Raw genomic sequence first — 21,478 nt, forward strand, 5'->3', positions numbered from 1 at the left:
GAGAGGGACAAATTCCGTGGCCCGTTTACCCGACCAGCTTGGCCGATTCACCTCACGCGCTTACGTTATAAACTGGGCGAGTACGCGCGTCGTCCCGCGACTTTTGCGTATCGAAGTTGCTTGATTGGTTTGGTGTTCAATGCCCCAGCACAGTATGACCACAAATCACATAGTGCGTTAGATTATATTGCATTCCACATTCATTTCCGTAACAAAATCTCCCCCCTGGCGATGCCCCGCCCCTTAACTGAGAAGTCGGCCGTGCGCGTCACACGCCGATCACTGCCGGCCGGCCCGGTACCCCCGCGGCGCCACCGTCCGATCACAGCGACACGTACTGTCTCAGCTGCTGAGCCGTCTCCACATCTACCTCTGCTACCAGCTCCTGGTAGCGGCGCTCCCCGACTGAGGCGAGGAGCTCGGACAGCCGCGCCTGCAGCACCTCCTTCAGCGACTGGGAACGGAATGGGGGAGAGACAGCGGGGGTTAGTGGAGGGAGCACTCGCACACACAACAAAGCAACTCTTTCAGCGACTAGACGTAGTGGGGACGGGCGGTTAGTGGATGGTTAACACCCACACACCACCGACAGATCGCACACTCCCGACAGACCAGCCTACCAGACAGTGGGAACACCGCTGGTTGGTGGACGGGAAAAACCAACAGACCATCGACAGACTACCCTACCAAGCAGACTGCATCCCCTCACACCATTACATCGACGACCGACCACACTACCTTCCCCCTTCCCTCCCCCCCCCCCTAGACCACCACATCAACGATGAACGCATACCAATGAATGACCATATTGACTAACAAATGACCGACCGCACTCGTGGCCTCCCCCGCTCCTCCGCAATGTCCCCGCTCCTCGACACCAACGCGTCGACAATGTCAACAAACGGTGCCAGTCCTGACCCACAGCACGCTACGCTAAGGAAGTGCCTGGAGGCGACGCACAGGATGTGAACAAAATTCTTCGAGTCATATGTAATGAACCAACGGAGGTCCATGATTCCAGGTGCTGTAGACATGAGGTATCTGTACTTTTTAGATATTCGGGGATGATAAATGGAGAAGCGATGGGACAAAAACACGCGATTACCGTAGGCGGCAAAACTAATGGGACACCAGCTGATCAAATATGCAGTACGCAACGCGAAGAATCGACGTTGAGCGACATAGGACCCGGTTGCCGTAAATCATATTTAGGTAGCCCGAATGTCGACAATTGACCTGTCAATAGACGGGGTCGGTGGACCGTACCGTACCTGTCTGTGGACGGGGTCGGTGGACAGGTGTACCATACCTGTCTGCGGACGGGTCTTTGTTACAGGGTCGGTGGATAGTTCCGTGTACCATACCTGTCGGTGGACGGGATCTGTCGCCGTCAGCGCGCGCCGCCGCGCGTCGTGCGCCGTCTCGTACTCTGGCTCGGCGTCGTCAGCCAGCTGCTCAGGCCCGCTGACCACCAGTGAGTCGGCGCCGTCGTCGGGCCGCGCCACGTCGTGCAGCGTCTCCACCACGTTCAGCAGCAGCGGGTTGAAGTGCTGGGTGACGGGCGCAGAGCCGGCCGGCAGCAGCGAGCACAGCGCCAGCGCCAGCAGCTTCCGCCGCTCCACGGGCGTTACCAGCGCCATCTTGTCCAGCCACACCTCCAGCAGTCTGAGACGGGGCACATCGGCTACAGTTAGGTTATGTCAGGGCACATCGCCACCCGGCAGCTCAGGTCGCAGGACAGGCCACTCTTTTCATAGGACATCCCCAAGCATTCCTGCACTCTTCCCCTCGTGATGCTTTCATTTCAGGCCCTCTATCCCATGCGAAACTTTCTGTCTGCTGAGAATTATGTCTAAGCCCGAGACCCTGCGGCCTGCACTTATTCCCTCCTTACCTTTCCCTGAAGCCCCCCTGTCGGCTGGGGTGACACAGGGTCCCCACAGTGTACACTGTCTGCTGTCCTCCCTAATCGGACCCACCTGTTGAAGACGTCCGCCTCCGTACATGACCGCTCGGCGGCCTCTGCAGCCAGCAGCTGGGAGAGCACGGTCGGCGCCACGAGCAGCAGGCGCGCCAGCAGGCTGAGGTGCATCGACATGACCATGGGGAACGCCTGGCCGGCGTGCACCGCCTCCACGGTGAACGGCAGCAGCGGCGAGAACAGGCGGACCGCTGACGGAGGAGGGGGGAGACGTCAGTACTGATGTACAGTCTGTCTTAAAAGTACCGCGCAAAGTGACGGTGGATCCATCAAGCCTGACCGAGGCAGGGCCTGCTATAATTTGAAAGTCACCGAACCAATTGACCTGGGGAAGGGACGAGGATGTCCATTGCTTCGGTGACTCAAATTTAGCAGTCCTTCATCAGTCAGGCTTGATGGATCCACCGTCACTTTGCGCGATACTTTTAAGACAGACTGTACATGGTGCAGTGAACGTGATAATGTGGGCAACACCACCGCAGTACAGCTGAAAGTCGTGAAAACACAAAGGCGATACTTTTAACATGGCGAACAGAAGGAAGGCATAAACTAAAGGGAGCTGGTTGACGATGTGAGGAATGGCTTCTCTCGTTCGATGATATATGGAATCCTTACGGCATGCCAAATTGTTCAAAATTTAAAGGTCGCTTAGTTTACAAAGGCAATTTTCATTTAGGTTAATGCTGTTATGCGTGAGATAAAAAGAGACGGTCGGCATACAGGGTGCGAGGAGGTGAAAGTTTCTCCAAAGTACCACAGGACACATCCGTCAGCGTATTCCCCAGCACTCCTCTCTGCCTCCTTACCGGTCTCCGGTGCGGCGCGCAGTGCGCTCTCCACCAGTCTCAGCACCATCACCTCCCCCTCCGGCTTCATCTCTGGCAGCAGCGAGCGGCAGGCAGCGGCCAGCGCGGCGCCGTGCCGCGCCAGGAACGGCTCCGGCGACAGCAGCAGGTACGCCTGACTGATACCGAACGCCGTCTGCAGGGTCTCCGTGCCGAGCTCGAACAGCGGCAGCAGCTGACCGTACAGCTGGAAGGAGAGAGACAGCATGTGGCGTCAGAGAGGAGTGATACACTCGACATTTTGAGTTGACCTACGTGCGAGAAGTTCGACCGTAGGAACTTCGTAAGCATCCTTTTACAACACCGACTCACAAGAAGTGATCAAAAATCGGTCCACTCCACATCCACCTACCACGGTCACGTGGTTACTACGGCCATTCCCAATTGCTCACAGCGGACTGACGATGTGACAGCTGCAGCTGACCAGTGGGCGCGCGTCCCTCTCCGCGATGTGGCAGACATTACCAGCAGCTTGGCCGGACCGGCCACCCACCTCCATAAAGTCGGGGTGCATCTGCGGAGCGTTCTCGACAGCGGCCTGCCACAGCGCTAGCCCGTCCTCCATCAGGTAGACGTGCGCGTCCGAGGTGAGGTCGGTACTGAGAGCGATCACCGGCGTCAGCAGGCCGTACAGACGGACACTGTCCGGACCCAGACCCTGGGGGGCGCAGAGCGAGCGGTGGTAAACACAGGGGACCATATAGCGACCACCTAACGAAGCGTTGCTGGGGACCACATAGCGGACCATACAATATATCGCCAGACAGAGCGGTAGGGGAGAGAGTTTCACCGCACCAGGCCCCCTGCCACACAAACGAGCAGAAGTCACGTTCGACATTTCGCGCCCCAAAATCTGTCCTCCGACGCTCAAACATGCATTAACCCGCGCCCCACTGGGGGGGGGGGGGCTATTTATAGCCCCCTCCTGTTTTTCTGCAATAACTTCCAAACCACTTGACGTATCGACGTCAAACTTTCAGTACCTTCGGCTGCATCAGTTTGACACCTTGTGGCAAAATTTGAACTTCGTACCTACCATAGGTCGGCCGGAAATGACGTCAGAGTGACGTCATGTTCGGCCGATTTCGACGCAAAACATTGAACCACGGCAATCGCTCCCAAGAGCTCAGTTTTTAAGCTAGATCCAATTTCTTTGCATGAGAGGACTCAGAATAGACTGCGCTATCAAACTGCTATCGCGGATTTTCGAAATTTTGAAAATTTCGAAAATTTTATATAATAAAATTCAAAATTTATATTTTTACATTTTTTCAAAACATTTTGACTTTTCAAAAAAAAAAACGGAATATATGTGATAGAACGCATTATTATGACTAACTCTAGCAAGTTTTAGCTAAATATCTTCAAAAATGGCCAAGTTATACGCATTATTGCAAAAAAAAATTAACAATTATTAATTTTTCAAATCAATTTTTCAGCACGAATTTGACATCGTACGCCAATATAAATAGCAACATCGTGTTCCTGAGCTCAAACTGCATCCAATAGACACCTTTTTTGTTGAAAAATTTTAACTTAAAAATTTGATCTTTTTGACCTGAAAGTGACCTGACCTAAGCTAAATTTGACTCAAAATGACCTCGAATGACACAAACGACGTCAAATTCGAAATGTTTGGCCTAAATGGACCATAAACATGTGTCACGTGACCGACGGATGATATAATATTTTCGTGACCTGTGATGACCTGACCTTGACCTGAAAATCAAAGTACAAGTTTGGTACCCTCAGAGTATCTAGAGCATCTGTTCACGAGTGTGTGAACCAAAAATGAGCCTGATCTGACTTGTAAGACGGCGGCCAGAGCCCAAAACGTGAAGAAGCCAAAATGCTAATAATTTTTACTTTGACCTGACCTGTGACGTCATCGGTGACATCGAGGTCAATGAAATTAGGTTTCTCTCGACAGTTTTTCCGGGGCTATCAGACGCCGTTTGAATTTTGACGATCGGCCCAGTAGTTTCGGAGTTAGGAGGGGGGGGGCTATGAATAGCCCCCCCCCCCCCCCCAGTAGGGCGTGTTATACGCAGACCCCAGTGGGGCGCGGGTTAATTTCACACGAATACACAGCTTTGCGTGTTTCACGGGTTAAACACACCGTTTCCACCAGCCATGTCTAATGAATTTGTATTGACTCAGCCAAAAACCGCAAAGCAAATGGCGACCTTCGAATCATACCGTAAAGCCTGTATCAGGTTGGTCAATAAGTCCCTAATGATGCTAATGAAACTGAAATGGGTCATGGTACCCCTATTTGAGTTGTGACGATATTCCAAAAAACACTGGTGACTACCCGTAGACATTTGCGATTGCTAGAAATAGCCTCCGGCGTGGTCAATATCAATTCCAGTCGCGTCCAATCATGTCTGAGCGACGCCCAGTCTGACGCAAATGTGCTCCACCCGGGACCAATAACGCGCCGCAGACGTATTACGGGGGCATGAAAAAACCCATTCTGCTTCGCCGATATTACAGCGGCCCATAACATTGCATAAATGACAGTGCCTCTGGCCGTGTATGATGAGTGTCAATGTTGTTATGAATAAATTAATTGCGGCACAGCCCAATGAGAATACCAACCAATATATCCCCTAGCAATCGATTGTATAGACTGTGCAATATTTGGTTGCGTCACAATCGATAGCTGCATTCCAGGAATTGAAATGTTAAACTCCCCGCTGAGAACAGCTGAGGGGACGCAGCGGCACACCTCAGAGCAGAGCCCATCTGGAGCGCCGTCCGTGGATCCCGCTTTAGACACGCAGTCCCAGCGAGACTCGAGCCTCCAGCATCCGAGCTGTACCGCCACTGACCGCCTCACCTGCACCAGATGGATCAGCGTCGAGAGGATGACCACGCGCAGCATGTTGTGAGCCGCCGAGTCGTTCCACAGCGAGGGCAGGTACGAGATGAGCTCGTCACAGTACGGCCGGATCCCCGAGTCCAGTCGGTCGATCACAAACGAGAGCACGTTTAGTACCTGGGGCAGAGAGATAGAGGAGGGGCTGGGTTAGAGGGGAGGGAGCAGGGGTGGGTCAGGGGGCGTATGGTCAGAGGGGACAGAGTGTAGTGAGTTAGAGGGACGAGCGGCAGATGGATCGGCACGGGTCAAAGAGTGAAGGAGACGAGGGAACAAGAATGACAGCGAAGGGAGGCGGTGGGCGCCGATGACCTCTGAAGGTCGGACGCCCTGAAATTACACAATCATCATCATCATCAGCAGCAGCAGCAGCATCATCGAAGAGGGGCGGACAGGCCGCTAGAGGGTCGGGCAGTGTGTGATCAACTGGGTCGACGGAAACCAGCAGTCAGCCATAGGATCAGACAGCCGCTACCTCCGCCCACCTGCATTTTGGTGTCGCACTCGTGCGCCTCCTGAAGCAGCCGGAACAGCTGTCCAAAACAGACCGGTAGGAACGGCATAAACGTCTCCGGACAGAACTCGAAGTCGTCCACGGCGTCCTTGAGGGTCTGCGCGGCGGCCAGGCGCACCACCAGGTCTTCCTCGTGCTGCAGCAGCTCCGTCACCGCACTGCCCAGGTCAGCGCGCAGGTCAGTCGGCGCTCATACCGCAGGTCACCGCGCAGGTCAGGGGTCATACCGAACGGTAGTCACTGGTCAGTATGGATTACGGAGCTGTCGTGCTGATGCTAGGGTAATTAAAAATTGCGTAGCTATTACAATGCGTCAAGAGACAGATACGTTATCAAGTATGAGCATTTTTAACGAAAGCCTGAAATTTCCCTGTATTTTGTACCTTCCGGTTCACTTGATAATTCGGTCATTCTAAAATATGATCATATCATAGTAAAACCTGAGTTACGGCTAACATTATGTTTATGCACCATCCTCAAAACAGCATACGATAAGTCACCATCAGAAGGGCGTTTCCCTTCTGATGGTCTGATTGTCTCTGTTTACGCACCTGTAGACCTGCGGCCGGAGGCTGGCCGACAGTTTGACGCCCACCCAGCGGCCGATGAGCCAGATGACGCGGCGCCGCACCACGCGGTAGTTGGGCTCGCGGATGGTCAGCTCCTGCAGCAGACCCGACTGCAGCCAGCCGTCAAAGTCCACCTCGTCGTACAGATCCCAGGCGGCCATTCCCACCGCGCTGTAGACGGCCTCGCGCGCCAGCGCCTGCGCCAGCTCCGGCGACGGCGGCGTGGCCAGCGTGCGGCGCAGCATGTCGAGCAACACGGGCGCCAGCTGCGCCTGGAACTGGCGGAACAGCGCCACGAACAGACACTGCGTGCACGGCCGCAGCGAGAAGCGCCACGCCTCGCCGCCCTCCTCGCCGACAAAGCCCTCCGGGTCGGCGTCCCAGGCGGCCAGGTCGTCCGAAGTCAGCGGGAAAAACTCGGTCACCAGGTGGCGGCACATCTGCTCCAGAGGCTGGCTGCCGAAAAACGCCATCTTGATGCGGTGCGCCTCCAGCGTCTCGGGTTCGCGCGGCGTGCCGTCATCCTTGGGCGGCCGGTACTCGTGACAGAGGAGGATGGCTTTAATCAGGTTCAGGCAGCCGACGGTGAACCTCTCAAAGAGCAGTCCGGCGCCGCGCTCAGTGAACACGTGCACGGCGCAAAACTCCAGCGTCGGCTGGATCAGCGGCACGAACGAGATCGGGTGCGTCTCGAGGGTGTCGGCCAGCACCTTGGTGTGCAGCACGGCGTACTTTTCGGCCAGCGTCGGCGACTGTCCGGCGTCTGCCAGCGCTCGGCGCAGCTCCAGCGCCTGCCTACACCGCTCAAACAGCGCCGTGAGCAGCGTCTGGGCGTCGGCCGACTCGTGCGGCCGCCGGCAGCCGTGCACCGTCAGCCGGCGGAGCGTCTTCAGCGCCAGCCGGGCGCGCTCCAGGTGCAGGCGCGCGTCCGCCGGCGCCGCCAGCGCCGCAGCGTGCAGCTGCTGCCAGGCGGCCAGCAGCGGCGGCAGCAGCGCCGACGTCAGCTCTTGGAACACGCGCCGGTCGGCCGTCAGACGCTTGGAGGCGAGCGTCTTCACCACGTGATGGAGGGTGAGCAGCGCGCGGTGAGAGGGCAGCGGCTCGTCGGCGCGCGCCGCCGTCACCAGACTGGGCAGCAGCTCGGGCCACTCGCGCGGGCAGTCGAACCGCGCCACGCGAGCGATCAGCACCGCAACCTGAGTCGCCACCTGCGGACGGACGGCGTGGGATCAGAGACGGCTGCCGAAGGCGCACCTCTCGCTCCTAGGACAGATGTGAAGGTAGGCGACAGTATGCATACACATTGCAATGGCTATAAAATAAAAGAATCTTACATAATGGTTATAAAATATAACGATGCGAGAGAAATGTAAATAATTGCATGAAAGACACGCCGCATTCCTCTGCGACTATTGCACTTCTTTGGGTGTTTTTTCGAGTATCCGTATTCCATCTGAGCTATAGAAAAGCGTGCTGATGTCTGACTCAACGACAACGACCGGTCGATTCTCTTCATGTTGGTTCTCTTCATGTCTTCAGGTTGGTCATGCTGCCCTACTCCTGTGTTTTAGCGCCGGACTTGACCGCCTCCGCGGCCGTACCCACCTGATTGACCGGCTCATTCAGACAGTTGAGCAGCCTGGTCCGTATCTCGGGCCGCTCCGTCTCCGGGATGCAGTTCCGCGCTGTTTTCCGCCAGTAGAGGTCCACGCCGTTCTTGAAGTAGAGCACGGCCATCCACCGGACGTTGACGGGTACGCTCTGGTCGGCGGCCAGTCGCAGCAGCACCGTGTAGAAGCCCGGCTGCGTCTCCCACTGGCGGAGCTGCGCCTCGGCCGGCTTCAGTTCGGCGGCCGACTGGCTAGCGGCGGCCGTCAGCGCGCGCAGCACCGCCGACAGCTCCGCCTCCAGCGCCATCGCCCGCTGAAATACAGGCCACAGTGATTTAATACTGCGCGCAGCACCGCCGACAGCTCCGCCTCCAGCGCCATCGCCCGCTGAAATACAGGCCAAAGTGATTTGCTACAAGCAAGTGAGTCTTTTTCAGTACAACTGAAATATATGAGCTTGAGAGGCCCATCCCGGACAGTAATGCTTTAGAGAGGCTTATGGCTCAGCAAACATGGGGCCGATTGGCCTGCAGTCTTTTTTAATTGGGTAGCCCTATTCCTCTGCCACTTTATTGATTGGCTTCTCTCAATGAATCTGGGTGACCATTCCAATGACCATCATGGCTGTGCCACATGTCAAAGGACAAAAGTCAAGGGTAACAGAGTTGTTCTGCTGAAGTAGCACTTGTCTCTTTTGAGAGGTTTATATCTTAATAGCTGATGGGCCCTGGCCATTGGCCAACTGACTTGCGCCCTTTTTTAGTATCATATGAGTACTGCAAGGGCCTTGAATTAATTTGTCATAGCCATGGTCTTTTTGTATTATCTGTATGTATGTGCCTGGCACACACATCTTAACTATGTTTTGATATTTTCCAATATAACTTTGACCAAAACTTACTACTTAGTGCGTCAAAGGTCCATCCTCATGTTGCCTAGTAGATGAGGAATTGTCTCATAACTTGGATCAGGATGCAGCCAGTTTGCAGCCTGGAAACTCCTTATGCCTTTGATTGAAATTATCACCTTGAACTGGGCATGGGTACCTAAAGATGGCGGCTTGCGCAATGTCTGCCTTACCAATACTGGTAAGGTCAGGTGGTGGGTCCGTCATCTGTGATGTCATTCACAGCAGCCAAGCACTGCTCAACATGGTAACTGGGCCCAAGGCCACCCACCCATTCATCCATTCAGACTTAAATTCAAACATAAAACCTACTCATAATCGCTGATGTTGGATCAAGACTCCAGTTGGGGAAACTACGAGGCGAATGTAAAAAAATGGATTGGTCAATAAATGGACTTTTGATGACCATATATGGGCATAAATGCAGCCCCCGCTACTAAGGGTGAAAAAACGGTATAACAAGCCAGTAATTGCGGTATCGCGTCCACTTATTGGAGAGAAAAGGCTTCCATTTTTCACTAGGAATTAGTGTGATTTAATTAAATTCGGCGAATGGACTCGAAAATGGCGATAGGAAAACGGCTTTTCTGCAGGTTCTAGGCATCACAATCAGCTGGCCATTCAATAAATGGATTGGTTTTATGAAAGAAAACTGTTTAAAGATTTAATTTAATTACAATAAACAAAAATATTTAATTCTAAAATAATAACTTAACTACAATTAGAAAAACCATAAACAAAATACCTAATAAAAATAATGACATTTTTAAACCACGGTACTGCTTACATTTTTTGGCGCGTCTATTTCAATCGGCCATATTTGCCAATCATGGTTTGACCTTGCGTTGTAACTCTGCGATTTAGAGCCGCCAGTTAATTATACACCGGATGAGTGTAGGCCTTGTGTGGTTAAAAAACATTCTTATGCCTTATTTTTTCATTTGAATGCTAAAATTCATTGAAAAGATGAAGTTGTCTGATTTTATGACCATATATGGTCATCGCCCCGCCCACTCCAGCCGCTGATTGGCTAATCCAATTTTTGTTTGGCTCCTCGTAGTTTCCCCAACTGACTCTGACTACATGTAACGGAAGTTAGCAGGGATTCAGCAGGGGTTCAGCAGGGATTCAGCAGGGATCGACGGCCCCTACGATTTCGCTGAATTTTGGTGGAGAGGTGCAGAATGGTGTCCTCTATCGAAAATCCTAGTGCCAAAATGCGGGGAATCCATCAGGGGGGCCACAAATCCCAAAAAACAGTATGCCCTCAGGGCACAATCGACGAACTTTGGAAACCCTACTTCTAGCCGTCAAAACAGCTAAAAATGCACGTCATTCGAAAGAGGACAAAATTTTACGTGCAACGGTACCAAATTTAGGGGGCTAGCGCCCCCCTGAACCGAACAAAACAGCTTCAAATATATGGGCCCGGGAGTATGCCCTCGGGGCATAAATAAACGTTTTCAACAATTTCAGGCCTATAACATCGACAAAATCCAGCAATATGCACATCATTGGAAAGAGCGTAATTTCCCAAACAAAAAACCCAAGTAACATTTTTCGATGGGGCCCACCTGGGGCCCACGGGACCCAATTGAAATTTGGGGCCCAATGGGGCGGCCCCTACGATTTTCTTCAAAATTTGCACAGACACTCTCCTGGGCCCCCTCTTCAATCTGGCTGAAGAAACCTACCGGGGAATCCAAAGGAAGGGGCCCAAAGAGGGCCCCAAAGAGGCCCTTTCTAAGTATTGCCCCTAATTTCGCGACCAACCCCGGCAATATGCACATCATTGGAAAGAGCGTAATTTCCCTAACAAAAAACCCAAGTAACATTTTTTGATGGGGCCCACCTGGGGCCCACGGGACCCAATTGAAATTTGGGGCCCAATGGGGCGGCCCCTACGATTTTCTTCAAAATTTGCACAGACACTCTCCTGGGCCCCCTCTTCAATCTGGCTGAAGAAACCTACCGGGGAATCCAAAGGAAGGGGCCCAAAGAGGGCCCCAAAGAGGCCCTTTCTAAGTATTGCCCCTAATTTCGCGACCGACCCCGGCAATATGCACATCATTGGAAAGAGCGTAATTTCCCAAACAAAAAACCCAAGTAACATTTTTCGATGGGGCCCACCTGGGGCCCACGGGACCCAATTGAAATTTGGGGCCCAATGGGGCGGCCCCTACGATTTTCTTCAAAATTTGCACAGACACTCTCCTGGGCCCCCTCTTCAATCTGGCTGAAGAAACCTACCGGGGAATCCAAAGGAAGGGGCCCAAAGAGGGCCCCAAAGAGGCCCTTTCTAAGTATTGCCCCTAATTTCGCGACCAACCCCGGCAATATGCACATTATTGGAAAGAGCGTTATTTCCCAAACAAAAAACCCAAGTAACATTTTTCGATGGGGCCCACCTGGGGCCCACGGGACCCAATTGAAATTTGGGGCCCAATGGGGTGGCCCCTACGATTTTCTTCAAAATTTGCACAGACACTCTCCTGGGCCCCCTCTTCAATCTGGCTGAAGAAACCTACCGGGGAATCCAAAGAAAGGGGCCCAAAGAGGGCCCCAAAGAGGCCCTTTCTAAGTATTGCCCCTAATTTCGCGACCAACCCCGGCAATATGCACATCATTGGAAAGAGCGTAATTTCCCAAACAAAAAACCCAAGTAACATTTTTCGATGGGGCCCACCTGGGGCCCACGGGACCCAATTGAAATTTGGGGCCCAATGGGGCGGCCCCTACGATTTTCTTCAAAATTTGCACAGACACTCTTCTGGGCCCCCTCTTCAATCTGGCTGAAGAAACCTACCGGGGAATCCAAAGGAAGGGGCCCAAAGAGGGCCCCAAAGAGGCCCTTTCTAAGTATTGCCCCTAATTTCGCGACCGACCCCGGCAATATGCACATCATTGGAAAGAGCGTAATTTCCCAAACAAAAAACCCAAGTAACATTTTTCGATGGGGCCCACCTGGGGCCCACGGGATCCAATTGAAATTTGGGGCCCAATGGGGCGGCCCCTACGATTTTCTTCAAAATTTGCACAGACACTCTCCTGGGCCCCCTCTTCAATCTGGCTGAAGAAACCTACCGGGGAATCCAAAGGAAGGGGCCCAAAGAGGGCCCCAAAGAGGCCCTTTCTAAGTATTGCCCCTATTTTCGCGACCAACCCCGGCAATATGCACATCATTGGAAAGAGCGTAATTTCCCAAACAAAAAACCCAAGTAACATTTTTCGATGGGGCCCACCTGGGGCCCACGGGACCCAATTGAAATTTGGGGCCCAATGGGGCGGCCCCTATGATTTTCTTCAAAATTTGCACAGACACTCTCCTGGGCCCCCTCTTCAATCTGGCTGAAGAAACCTACCGGGGAATCCAAAGGAAGGGGCCCAAAGAGGGCCCCAAAGAGGCCCTTTCTAAGTATTGCCCCTAATTTCGCGACCAACCCCGGCAATATGCACATCATTGGAAAGAGCGTAATTTCCCAAACAAAAAACCCAAGTAACATTTTTCGATGGGGCCCACCTGGGGCCCACGGTACCCAATTGAAATTTGGGGCCCAATGGGGCGGCCCCTACGATTTTCTTCAAAATTTGCACAGACACTCTCCTGGGCCCCCTCTTCAATCTGGCTGAAGAAACCTACCGGGGAATCCAAAGGAAGGGGCCCAAAGAGGGCCCCAAAGAGGCCCTTTCTAAGTATTGCCCCTAATTTCGCGACCAACCCCGGCAATATGCACATCATTGGAAAGAGCGTAATTTCCCAAACAAAAACCCAAGTAACATTTTTCGATGGGGCCCACCTGGGGCCCACGGGACCCAATTGAAATTTGGGGCCCAATGGGGCGGCCCCTACGATTTTCTTCAAAATTTGCACAGACACTCTCCTGGGCCCCCTCTTCAATCTGGCTGAAGAAACCTACCGGGGAATCCAAAGGAAGGGGCCCAAAGAGGGCCCCAAAGAGGCCCTTTCTAATTATTGACCCTAATTTCGCGATCGACCCCGGCAATATGCACATCATTGGAAAGAGCGTAATTTCCCAAACAAAAAACCCAAGTAACATTTTTCGATGGGGCCCACCTGGGGCCCACGGGACCCAATTGAAATTTGGGGCCCAATGGGGCGGCCCCTACGATTTTCTTCAAAATTTGCACAGACACTCCTGGGCCCCCTCTTCAATCTGGCTGAAGAAACCTACCGGGGAATCCAAAGGAAGGGGCCCAAAGAGGGCCCCAAAGAGGCCCTTTCTAAGTATCGCCCCTAATTTCGCGACCAACCCCGGCAATATGCACATCATTGGAAAGAGCGTAATTTCCCAAACAAAAAACCCAAGTAACATTTTTCGATGGGGCCCTCCTGGGGCTCACGGGACCCAATTGAAATTTGGGGCCCAATGGGGCGGCCCCTACGATTTTCTTCAAAATTTGCACAGACACTCTCCTGGGCCCCCTCTTCAATCTGGCTGAAGAAACCTACCGGGGAATCCAAAGGAAGGGGCCCAAAGAGGGCCCCAAAGAGGCCCTTTCTAAGTATTGCCCCTAATTTCGCGACCGACCCCGGCAATATGCACATCATTGGAAAGAGCGTAATTTCCCAAACAAAAAACCCAAGTAACATTTTTCGATGGGGCCCACCTGGGGCCCACGGGATCCAATTGAAATTTGGGGCCCAATGGGGCGGCCCCTACGATTTTCTTCAAAATTTGCACAGACACTCTCCTGGGCCCCCTCTTCAATCTGGCTGAAGAAACCTACCGGGGAATCCAAAGGAAGGGGCCCAAAGAGGGCCCCAAAGAGGCCCTTTCTAAGTATTGCCCCTATTTTCGCGACCAACCCCGGCAATATGCACATCATTGGAAAGAGCGTAATTTCCCAAACAAAAAACCCAAGTAACATTTTTCGATGGGGCCCACCTGGGGCCCACGGGACCCAATTGAAATTTGGGGCCCAATGGGGCGGCCCCTACGATTTTCTTCAAAATTTGCACAGACACTCTCCTGGGCCCCCTCTTCAATCTGGCTGAAGAAACCTACCGGGGAATCCAAAGGAAGGGGCCCAAAGAGGGCCCCAAAGAGGCCCTTTCTAAGTATTGCCCCTAATTTCGCGACCAACCCCGGCAATATGCACATCATTGGAAAGAGCGTAATTTCCCAAACAAAAAACCCAAGTAACATTTTTCGATGGGGCCCACCTGGGGCCCACGGGACCCAATTGAAATTTGGGGCCCAATGGGGCGGCCCCTACGATTTTCTTCAAAATTTGCACAGACACTCTCCTGGGCCCCCTCTTCAATCTGGCTGAAGAAACCTACCGGGGAATCCAAAGGAAGGGGCCCAAAGAGGGCCCCAAAGAGGCCCTTTCTAAGTATTGCCCCTAATTTCGCGACCAACCCCGGCAATATGCACATCATTGGAAAGAGCGTAATTTCCCAAACAAAAACCCAAGTAACATTTTTCGATGGGGCCCACCTGGGGCCCACGGGACCCAATTGAAATTTGGGGCCCAATGGGGCGGCCCCTACGATTTTCTTCAAAATTTGCACAGACACTCTCCTGGGCCCCCTCTTCAATCTGACTGAAGAAACCTACCGGGGAATCCAAAGGAAGGGGCCCAAAGAGGGCCCCAAAGAGGCCCTTTCTAATTATTGACCCTAATTTCGCGATCGACCCCGGCAATATGCACATCATTGGAAACAGCGTAATTTCCCAAACAAAAAACCCAAGTAACATTTTTCGATGGGGCCCACCTGGGGCCCACGGGACCCAATTGAAATTTGGGGCCCAATGGGGCGGCCCCTACGATTTTCTTCAAAATTTGCACAGACACTCCTGGGCCCCCTCTTCAATCTGGCTGAAGAAACCTACCGGGGAATCCAAAGGAAGGGGCCCAAAGAGGGCCCCAAAGAGGCCCTTTCTAAGTATCGCCCCTAATTTCGCGACCAACCCCGGCAATATGCACATCATTGGAAAGAGCGTAATTTCCCAAACAAAAAACCCAAGTAACATTTTTCGATGGGGCCCTCCTGGGGCTCACGGGACCCAATTGAAATTTGGGGCCCAATGGGGCGGCCCCTACGATTTTCTTCAAAATTTGCACAGACACTCTCCTGGGCCCCCTCTTCAATCTGACTGAAGAAACCTACCGGGGAATCCAAAGGAAGGGGCCCAAAGAGGGCCCCTAAGAGGCCCTTTCTAAGTATTGCCCCTAATTTCGCGACCGATCCCGGCAATATGCACATCATTGGAAAGAGCGTAATTTCCCAAACAAAAAACCCAAGTAACATTTTTCGATGGGGCCCACCTGGGGCCCACGGGACCCAATTGAAATTTGGGGCCCAATGGGGCGGCCCCTACGATTTTCTTCAAAATTTGCACAGACACTCTCCTGGACCCCCTCTTCAATCTGGCTGAAGAAACCTACCGGGGAATCCAAAGGAAGGGGCCCAAAGAGGGCCCCAAAGAGGCCCTTTCTAAGTATTGCCCCTAATTTCGCGACCGACCCCGGCAATATGCACATCATTGGAAAGAGCGTAATTTCCCAAACAAAAAACCCAAGTAACATTTTTCGATGGGGCCCACCTGGGGCCCACGGGACCCAATTGAAATTTGGGGCCCAATGGGGCGGCCCCTACGATTTTCTTCAAAATTTGTACAGACACTCTCCTGGGCCCCCTCTTCAATCTGGCTGAAGAAACCTACCGGGGAATCCAAAGGAAGGGGCCCAAAGAGGGCCCCAAAGAGGCCCTTTCTAAGTATTGCCCCTAATTTCGCGACCGACCCCGGCAATATGCACATCATTGGAAAGAGCGTAATTTCCCAAACAAAAAACCCAAGTAACATTTTTTTATGGGGCCCACCTGGGGCCCACGGGACCCAATTGAAATTTGGGGCCCAATGGGGCGGCCCCTACGATTTTCTTCAAAATTTGCACAGACACTCTCCTGGGCCCCCTCTTCAATCTGGCTGAAGAAACCTACCGGGGAATCCAAAGGAAGGGCCCCAAAGAGGGCCCCAAAGAGGCCCTTTCTAAGTATTGCCCCTAATTTCGCGACCGACCCCGGCAATATGCACATCATTGGAAAGAACGTAATTTCCCAAACAAAAAACCCAAGTAACATTTTTCGATGGGGCCCACCTGGGGCCCACGGGACCCAATTGAAATTTGGGGCCCAATGGGGCGGCCCCTACGATTTTCTTCAAAATTTGCACAGACACTCTCCTGGGCCCCCTCTTCAATCTGGCTGAAGAAACCTACCGGGGAATCCAAAGGAAGGGGCCCAAAGAGGGCCCCAAAGAGGCCCTTTCTAAGTATTGCCCCTAATTTCGCGACCAACCCCGGCAATATGCACATCATTGGAAAGAGCGTAATTTCCCAAACAAAAAACCCAAGTAACATTTTTTGATGGGGCCCACCTGGGGCCCACGGGACCCAATTGAAATTTGGGGCCCAATGGGGCGGCCCCTACGATTTTCTTCAAAATATGCACAGACACTCTCCTGGGCCCCCTCTTCAATCTGGCTGAAGAAACCTACCGGGGAATCCAAAGGAAGGGGCCCAAAGAGGGCCCCAAAGAGGCCCTTTCTAAGTATTGCCCCTAATTTCGCGACCGACCCCGGCAAAATGCACATCATTGGAAAGAGCGTAATTTCCCAAACAAAAAACCCAAGTAACATTTTTCGATGGGGCCCACCTGGGGCCCACGGGACCCAATTGAAATTTGGGGCCCAATGGGGCGGCCCCTACGATTTTCTTCAAAATTTGCACAGACACTCTCCTGGGCCCCCTCTTCAATCTGGCTGAAGAAACCTACCGGGGAATCCAAAGGAAGGGGCCCAAAGAGGGCCCCAAAGAGGCCCTTTCCCTCTTTGGGGGAGGAAGAGGGGGCCCAGGAGAGTGTCTGTGCAAATTTTGAAGAAAATCGTAGGGGCCGCCCAATTGGGCCCCAAATTTCAATTGGGTCCCGTGGGCCCCAGGTGGGCCCCATCGAAAAATGTTACTTGGGTTTTTTGTTTGGGAAATTACGCTCTTTCCAATGATGTGCATATTGCCGGGGTTGGTCGCGAAATTAGGGGCAATACTTAGAAAGGGCCTCTTTGGGGCCCTCTTTGGGCCCCTTCCTTTGGATTCCCCGGTAGGTTTCTTCAGCCAGATTGAAGAGGGGGCCCAGGAGAGTGTCTGTGCAAATTTTGAAGAAAATCGTAGGGGCCGCCCCATTGGGCCCCAAATTTCAATTGGGTCCCGTGGGCCCCAGGTGGGCCCCATCGAAAAATGTTACTTGGGTTTTTTGTTTGGGAAATTACGTTCTTTCCAATGATGTGCATATTGCCGGGGTCGGTCGCGAAATTAGGGGCAATACTTAGAAAGGGCCTCTTTGGGGCCCTCTTTGGGCCCCTTCCTTTGGATTCCCCGGTAGGTTTCTTCAGCCAGATTGAAGAGGGGGCCCAGGAGAGTGTCTGTGCAAATTTTGAAGAAAATCGTAGGGGCCGCCCCATTGGGCCCCAAATTTCAATTGGGTCCCGTGGGCCCCAGGTGGGCCCCATCAAAAAATGTTACTTGGGTTTTTTGTTTGGGAAATTACGCTCTTTCCAATGATGTGCATATTGCCGGGGTTGGTCGCGAAATTAGGGGCAATACTTAGAAAGGGCCTCTTTGGGGCCCTCTTTGGGCCCCTTCCTTTGGATTCCCCGGTAGGTTTCTTCAGCCAGATTGAAGAGGGGGCCCAGGAGAGTGTCTGTGCAAATTTTGAAGAAAATCGTAGGGGCCGCCCCATTGGGCCCCAAATTTCAATTGGGTCCCGTGGGCCCCAGGAGGGCCCCATCGAAAAATGTTACTTGGGTTTTTTGTTTGGGAAATTACGCTCTTTCCAATGATGTGCATATTGCCGGGGTCAGTCGCGAAATTAGGGGCAATACTTAGAAAGGGCCTCTTTGGGGCCCTCTTTGGGCCCCTTCCTTTGGATTCCCCGGTAGGTTTCTTCAGCCAGATTGAAGAGGGGGCCCAGGAGAGTGTCTGTGCAAATTTTGAAGAAAATCGTAGGGGCCGCCCCATTGGGCCCCAAATTTCAATAGGGTCCCGTGGGCCCCAGGTGGGCCCCATCGAAAAATGTTACTTGGGTTTTTTGTTTGAAAAATTACGCTCTTTCCAATGATGTGCATATTGCCGGGGTTGGTCGCGAAATTAGGGGCAATACTTAGAAAGGGCCTCTTTGGGGCCCTCTTTGGGCCCCTTCCTTTGGATTCCCCGGTAGGTTTCTTCAGCCAGATTGAAGAGGGGGCCCAGGAGAGTGTCTGTGCAAATTTTGAAGAAAATCGTAGGGGCCGCCCCATTGGGCCCCAAATTTCAATTGGGTCCCGTGGGCCCCAGGTGGGCCCCATCGAAAAAAGTTACTTGGGTTTTTTTGTTTGGGAAATTACGCTCTTTCCAATGATGTGCATATTGCCGGGGTTGGTCGCAAAATTAGGGGCAATACTTAGAAAGGGCCTCTTTGGGGCCCTCTTTGGGCCCCTTCCTTTGGAATCCCCGGTAGGTTTCTTCAGCCAGATTGAAGAGGGGGCCCAGGAGAGTGTCTGTGCAAATTTTGAAGAAAATCGTAGGGGCCGCCCCATTGGGCCCCAAATTTCAATTGGGTCCCGTGGGCCCCAGGTGGGCCCCATCGAAAAATGTTACTTGGGTTTTTTGTTTGGGAAATTACGCTCTTTCCAATGATGTGCATATTGCCGGGGTCGGTCGCGAAATTAGGGTCAATACTTAGAAAGGGCCTCTTTGGGCCCTCTTTGGGCCCCTTCCTTTGGATTCCCCGGTAGGTTTCTTCAGCCAGATTGAAGAGGGGGCCCAGGAGAGTGTCTGTGCAAATTTTGAAGAAAATCGTAGGGGCCGCCCCATTGGGCCCCAAATTTCAATTGGGTCCCGTGGGCCCCAGGTGGGCCCCATCGAAAAATGTTACTTGGGTTTTTTGTTTGGGAAATTACGCTCTTTCCAATGATGTGCATATTGCTGGATTTTGTCGATGTTATAGGCCTGAAATTGTTGAAAACGTTTATTTATGCCCCGAGGGCATACTCCCGGGCCCATATATTTGAAGCTGTTTTGTTCGGTTCAGGGGGGCGCTAGCCCCCTAAATTTGGTACCGTTGCACGTAAAATTTTGTCCTCTTTCGAATGACGTGCATTTTTAGCTGTTTTGACGGCTAGAAGTAGGGTTTCCAAAGTTCGTCGATTGTGCCCTGAGGGCATACTGTTTTTTGGGATTTGTGGCCCCCCTGATGGATTCCCCGTATTTTGGCACTAGGATTTTCGATAGAGGACACCATTCTGCACCTCTCCACCAAAATTCAGCGAAATCGTAGGGGCCGTCGATCCCTGCTGAATCCCTGCTGAACCCCTGCTGAATCCCTGCTAACTTCCGTTACATCTCTGACTACCTACCATACAAATTCTTCATTAGACAAATGACAATAGTAAAAGGCTTACCCTTCAGCTCCAACTAGTGCACAGACTTCCCTTGTTCCTTTTTTACACAGCTCCCTTGTAGAAATTGAACTAAATGCTAATAATACCGCGTAAGTGGTTGTAAATGCTTGGTAAACGGTAAATTGCTAAATTGGAGACGCCTCGCCGCAAAAACATACAGGGTGTATCAGAATTATCCGGACACTTTGTTTTCCCCTCTGATTTGGAAAAAAGAGAAGATTGCATTTCCAGTTTATTTTCCGATGTAGCCGCCCTTCATAGCGATACAGTCACGCATACGCTGGGGCATCCCTGCCACCAGGTTCTCCAGCACATCGGGCTTGATCCGGCCCCACGCCTTTTTGAGCTGCTCTGCCAGCTCGCCGGCGCTGGTAGTCGGTGTCATCTTGTCGACCTCTTGCTGAACGATGGCCCAGAGGTTTTCGATCGGGTTGAGATCGGGGCTGTTACCGGGCCATACGCCACGCTCCCAGAAGTCGGACAGGTGCTGGCGACACCACTGCTGTGTTTTCTGGGCCGTGTGCGGTGGAGCGCCGTCCTGCATGAAGATGGCCCGGCTTGTGTCCGTCATCAGAGAGCGCTTCAGAACGCCGCCTGTCTCAGCCGTTCGGTGGATGGCGTCCAGACAATCCTTGGCGAGGATGTTCTCTCGTTAATACTCTCCGTTGATGACAACTTTTGGGGGCACCACGTGCAGCTGGGAGAGCGCACGGTGGGACATCATTCCCCAGACATGCACCTTCGCAGAGTGCTTGACGGTGGGGACGGTCTGCACGTCTGAGCTGCTGGCCACCCACACGCGGTCGTTTTGTCGGTTTGGCGGGTGGTACAGCTCGTACGGCGACTCGTCCGACCATAGGACTCGCTGCCAGTCTTCCACTGACCAGTTTTTTCGCTCCCGTGCGAACTTTACACGGTCAGCACGCTGTTTTTTCCGTGAGCTTTGGCGATTTTTTCAGCTTCAGCGGCATCATCCCTAGATTTTCGCGGAGATAGCGGTGAACTGTTGCAGGGGATACCTTGTAGCCTGCATTGGTGAGGCGTCTCGAGAGTTTTCGGGTCGATTGATGCCGTTTACCAGTCGCCATCTTGATCACTCTCTTCACCACCGGATGGAGCGTGCTCTTGCGACCACGACCGGGCTGACTGGCGAGCCCCTGGCCCAGCTTCTCTCTCTTTAACCAGACATAAAGCTGGCTTCGGCTGATGCCGAGTTGCCTGCAGACCATCTTGGGCATCATCCCTCCATGCACCATCCCCACAGCCTTGCCACGAAACGAGGTGCTATAGTTTTTCGCCATACCCCCCTGGCGCTCAGATACACCAACGAACTGTTCGGTGACCCGACCTCTACTGACCGGCCGGGTCAAGGTCAGCGGCGTATGGCAGACGGGTGGGGCGCACGGTGGTCTCAGGTTGGTATTTACCCAACCTTTAAATTCATACAGCTCCATGACGGACAGAGAGAACAGAAATACGAGAAAACAAAGTGTCCGGATATTTCTGAGACACCCTGTAGACAGTTATGAAGGAGCACAGACATTTTCTGATCATTACACCTGCTCATGAGCAGCATTGATAGGTGAGGGAATAATAGCCAATCACAAACCGCTGGTGCATGATGCTGATTGGTCCAAAGCCTGTTGCGTAATGAATGTGTTCTTTTCGCAAACATTCAAAGAGGTCATAGATGTCACTATTTCACTGT

The 21,478-nt window shown here is 52.7% G+C and overlaps 1 protein-coding gene across 3 annotated transcripts; it reads right to left on the reverse strand.

The window, feature by feature from the left end:
* Positions 1–165: 165 nt before the first annotated feature.
* Positions 166–21,476, reverse strand: LOC122367753 (importin-11-like). 3 transcript variants are annotated; one of them, XM_043341125.1, is made up of 11 exons: positions 19,771–19,902; positions 9,302–9,485; positions 8,396–8,713; positions 6,773–7,998; positions 6,193–6,379; positions 5,669–5,827; positions 3,320–3,484; positions 2,788–3,013; positions 1,980–2,172; positions 1,365–1,665; positions 166–454 (listed from the first exon to the last, which is right to left on the reverse strand). In XM_043341125.1, the coding sequence occupies exons 3-11, from the start codon at positions 8,705–8,707 to the stop codon at positions 323–325; spliced, it is 2,901 nt and encodes a 966-aa protein (XP_043197060.1). In that variant the 5' UTR covers positions 8,708–8,713; positions 9,302–9,485; positions 19,771–19,902; the 3' UTR covers positions 166–322. The 3 variants fall into 3 exon arrangements, with proteins under 3 accessions (XP_043197060.1, XP_043197059.1, XP_043197061.1); XM_043341124.1 differs by lacking the exons at positions 9,302–9,485; positions 19,771–19,902 and adding an exon at positions 21,380–21,476; XM_043341126.1 differs by lacking the exon at positions 9,302–9,485 and having other exon boundaries at positions 19,771–19,912.
* Between the last annotated feature and the right edge of the window lie 2 nt (positions 21,477–21,478).

Source organism: Amphibalanus amphitrite, unplaced genomic scaffold (genome assembly GCF_019059575.1).
Source record: "Amphibalanus amphitrite isolate SeventyFive unplaced genomic scaffold, NRLGWU_Aamphi_draft 000894F_arrow, whole genome shotgun sequence".
Classification (NCBI taxonomy): domain Eukaryota; kingdom Metazoa; phylum Arthropoda; class Thecostraca; order Balanomorpha; family Balanidae; genus Amphibalanus; species Amphibalanus amphitrite.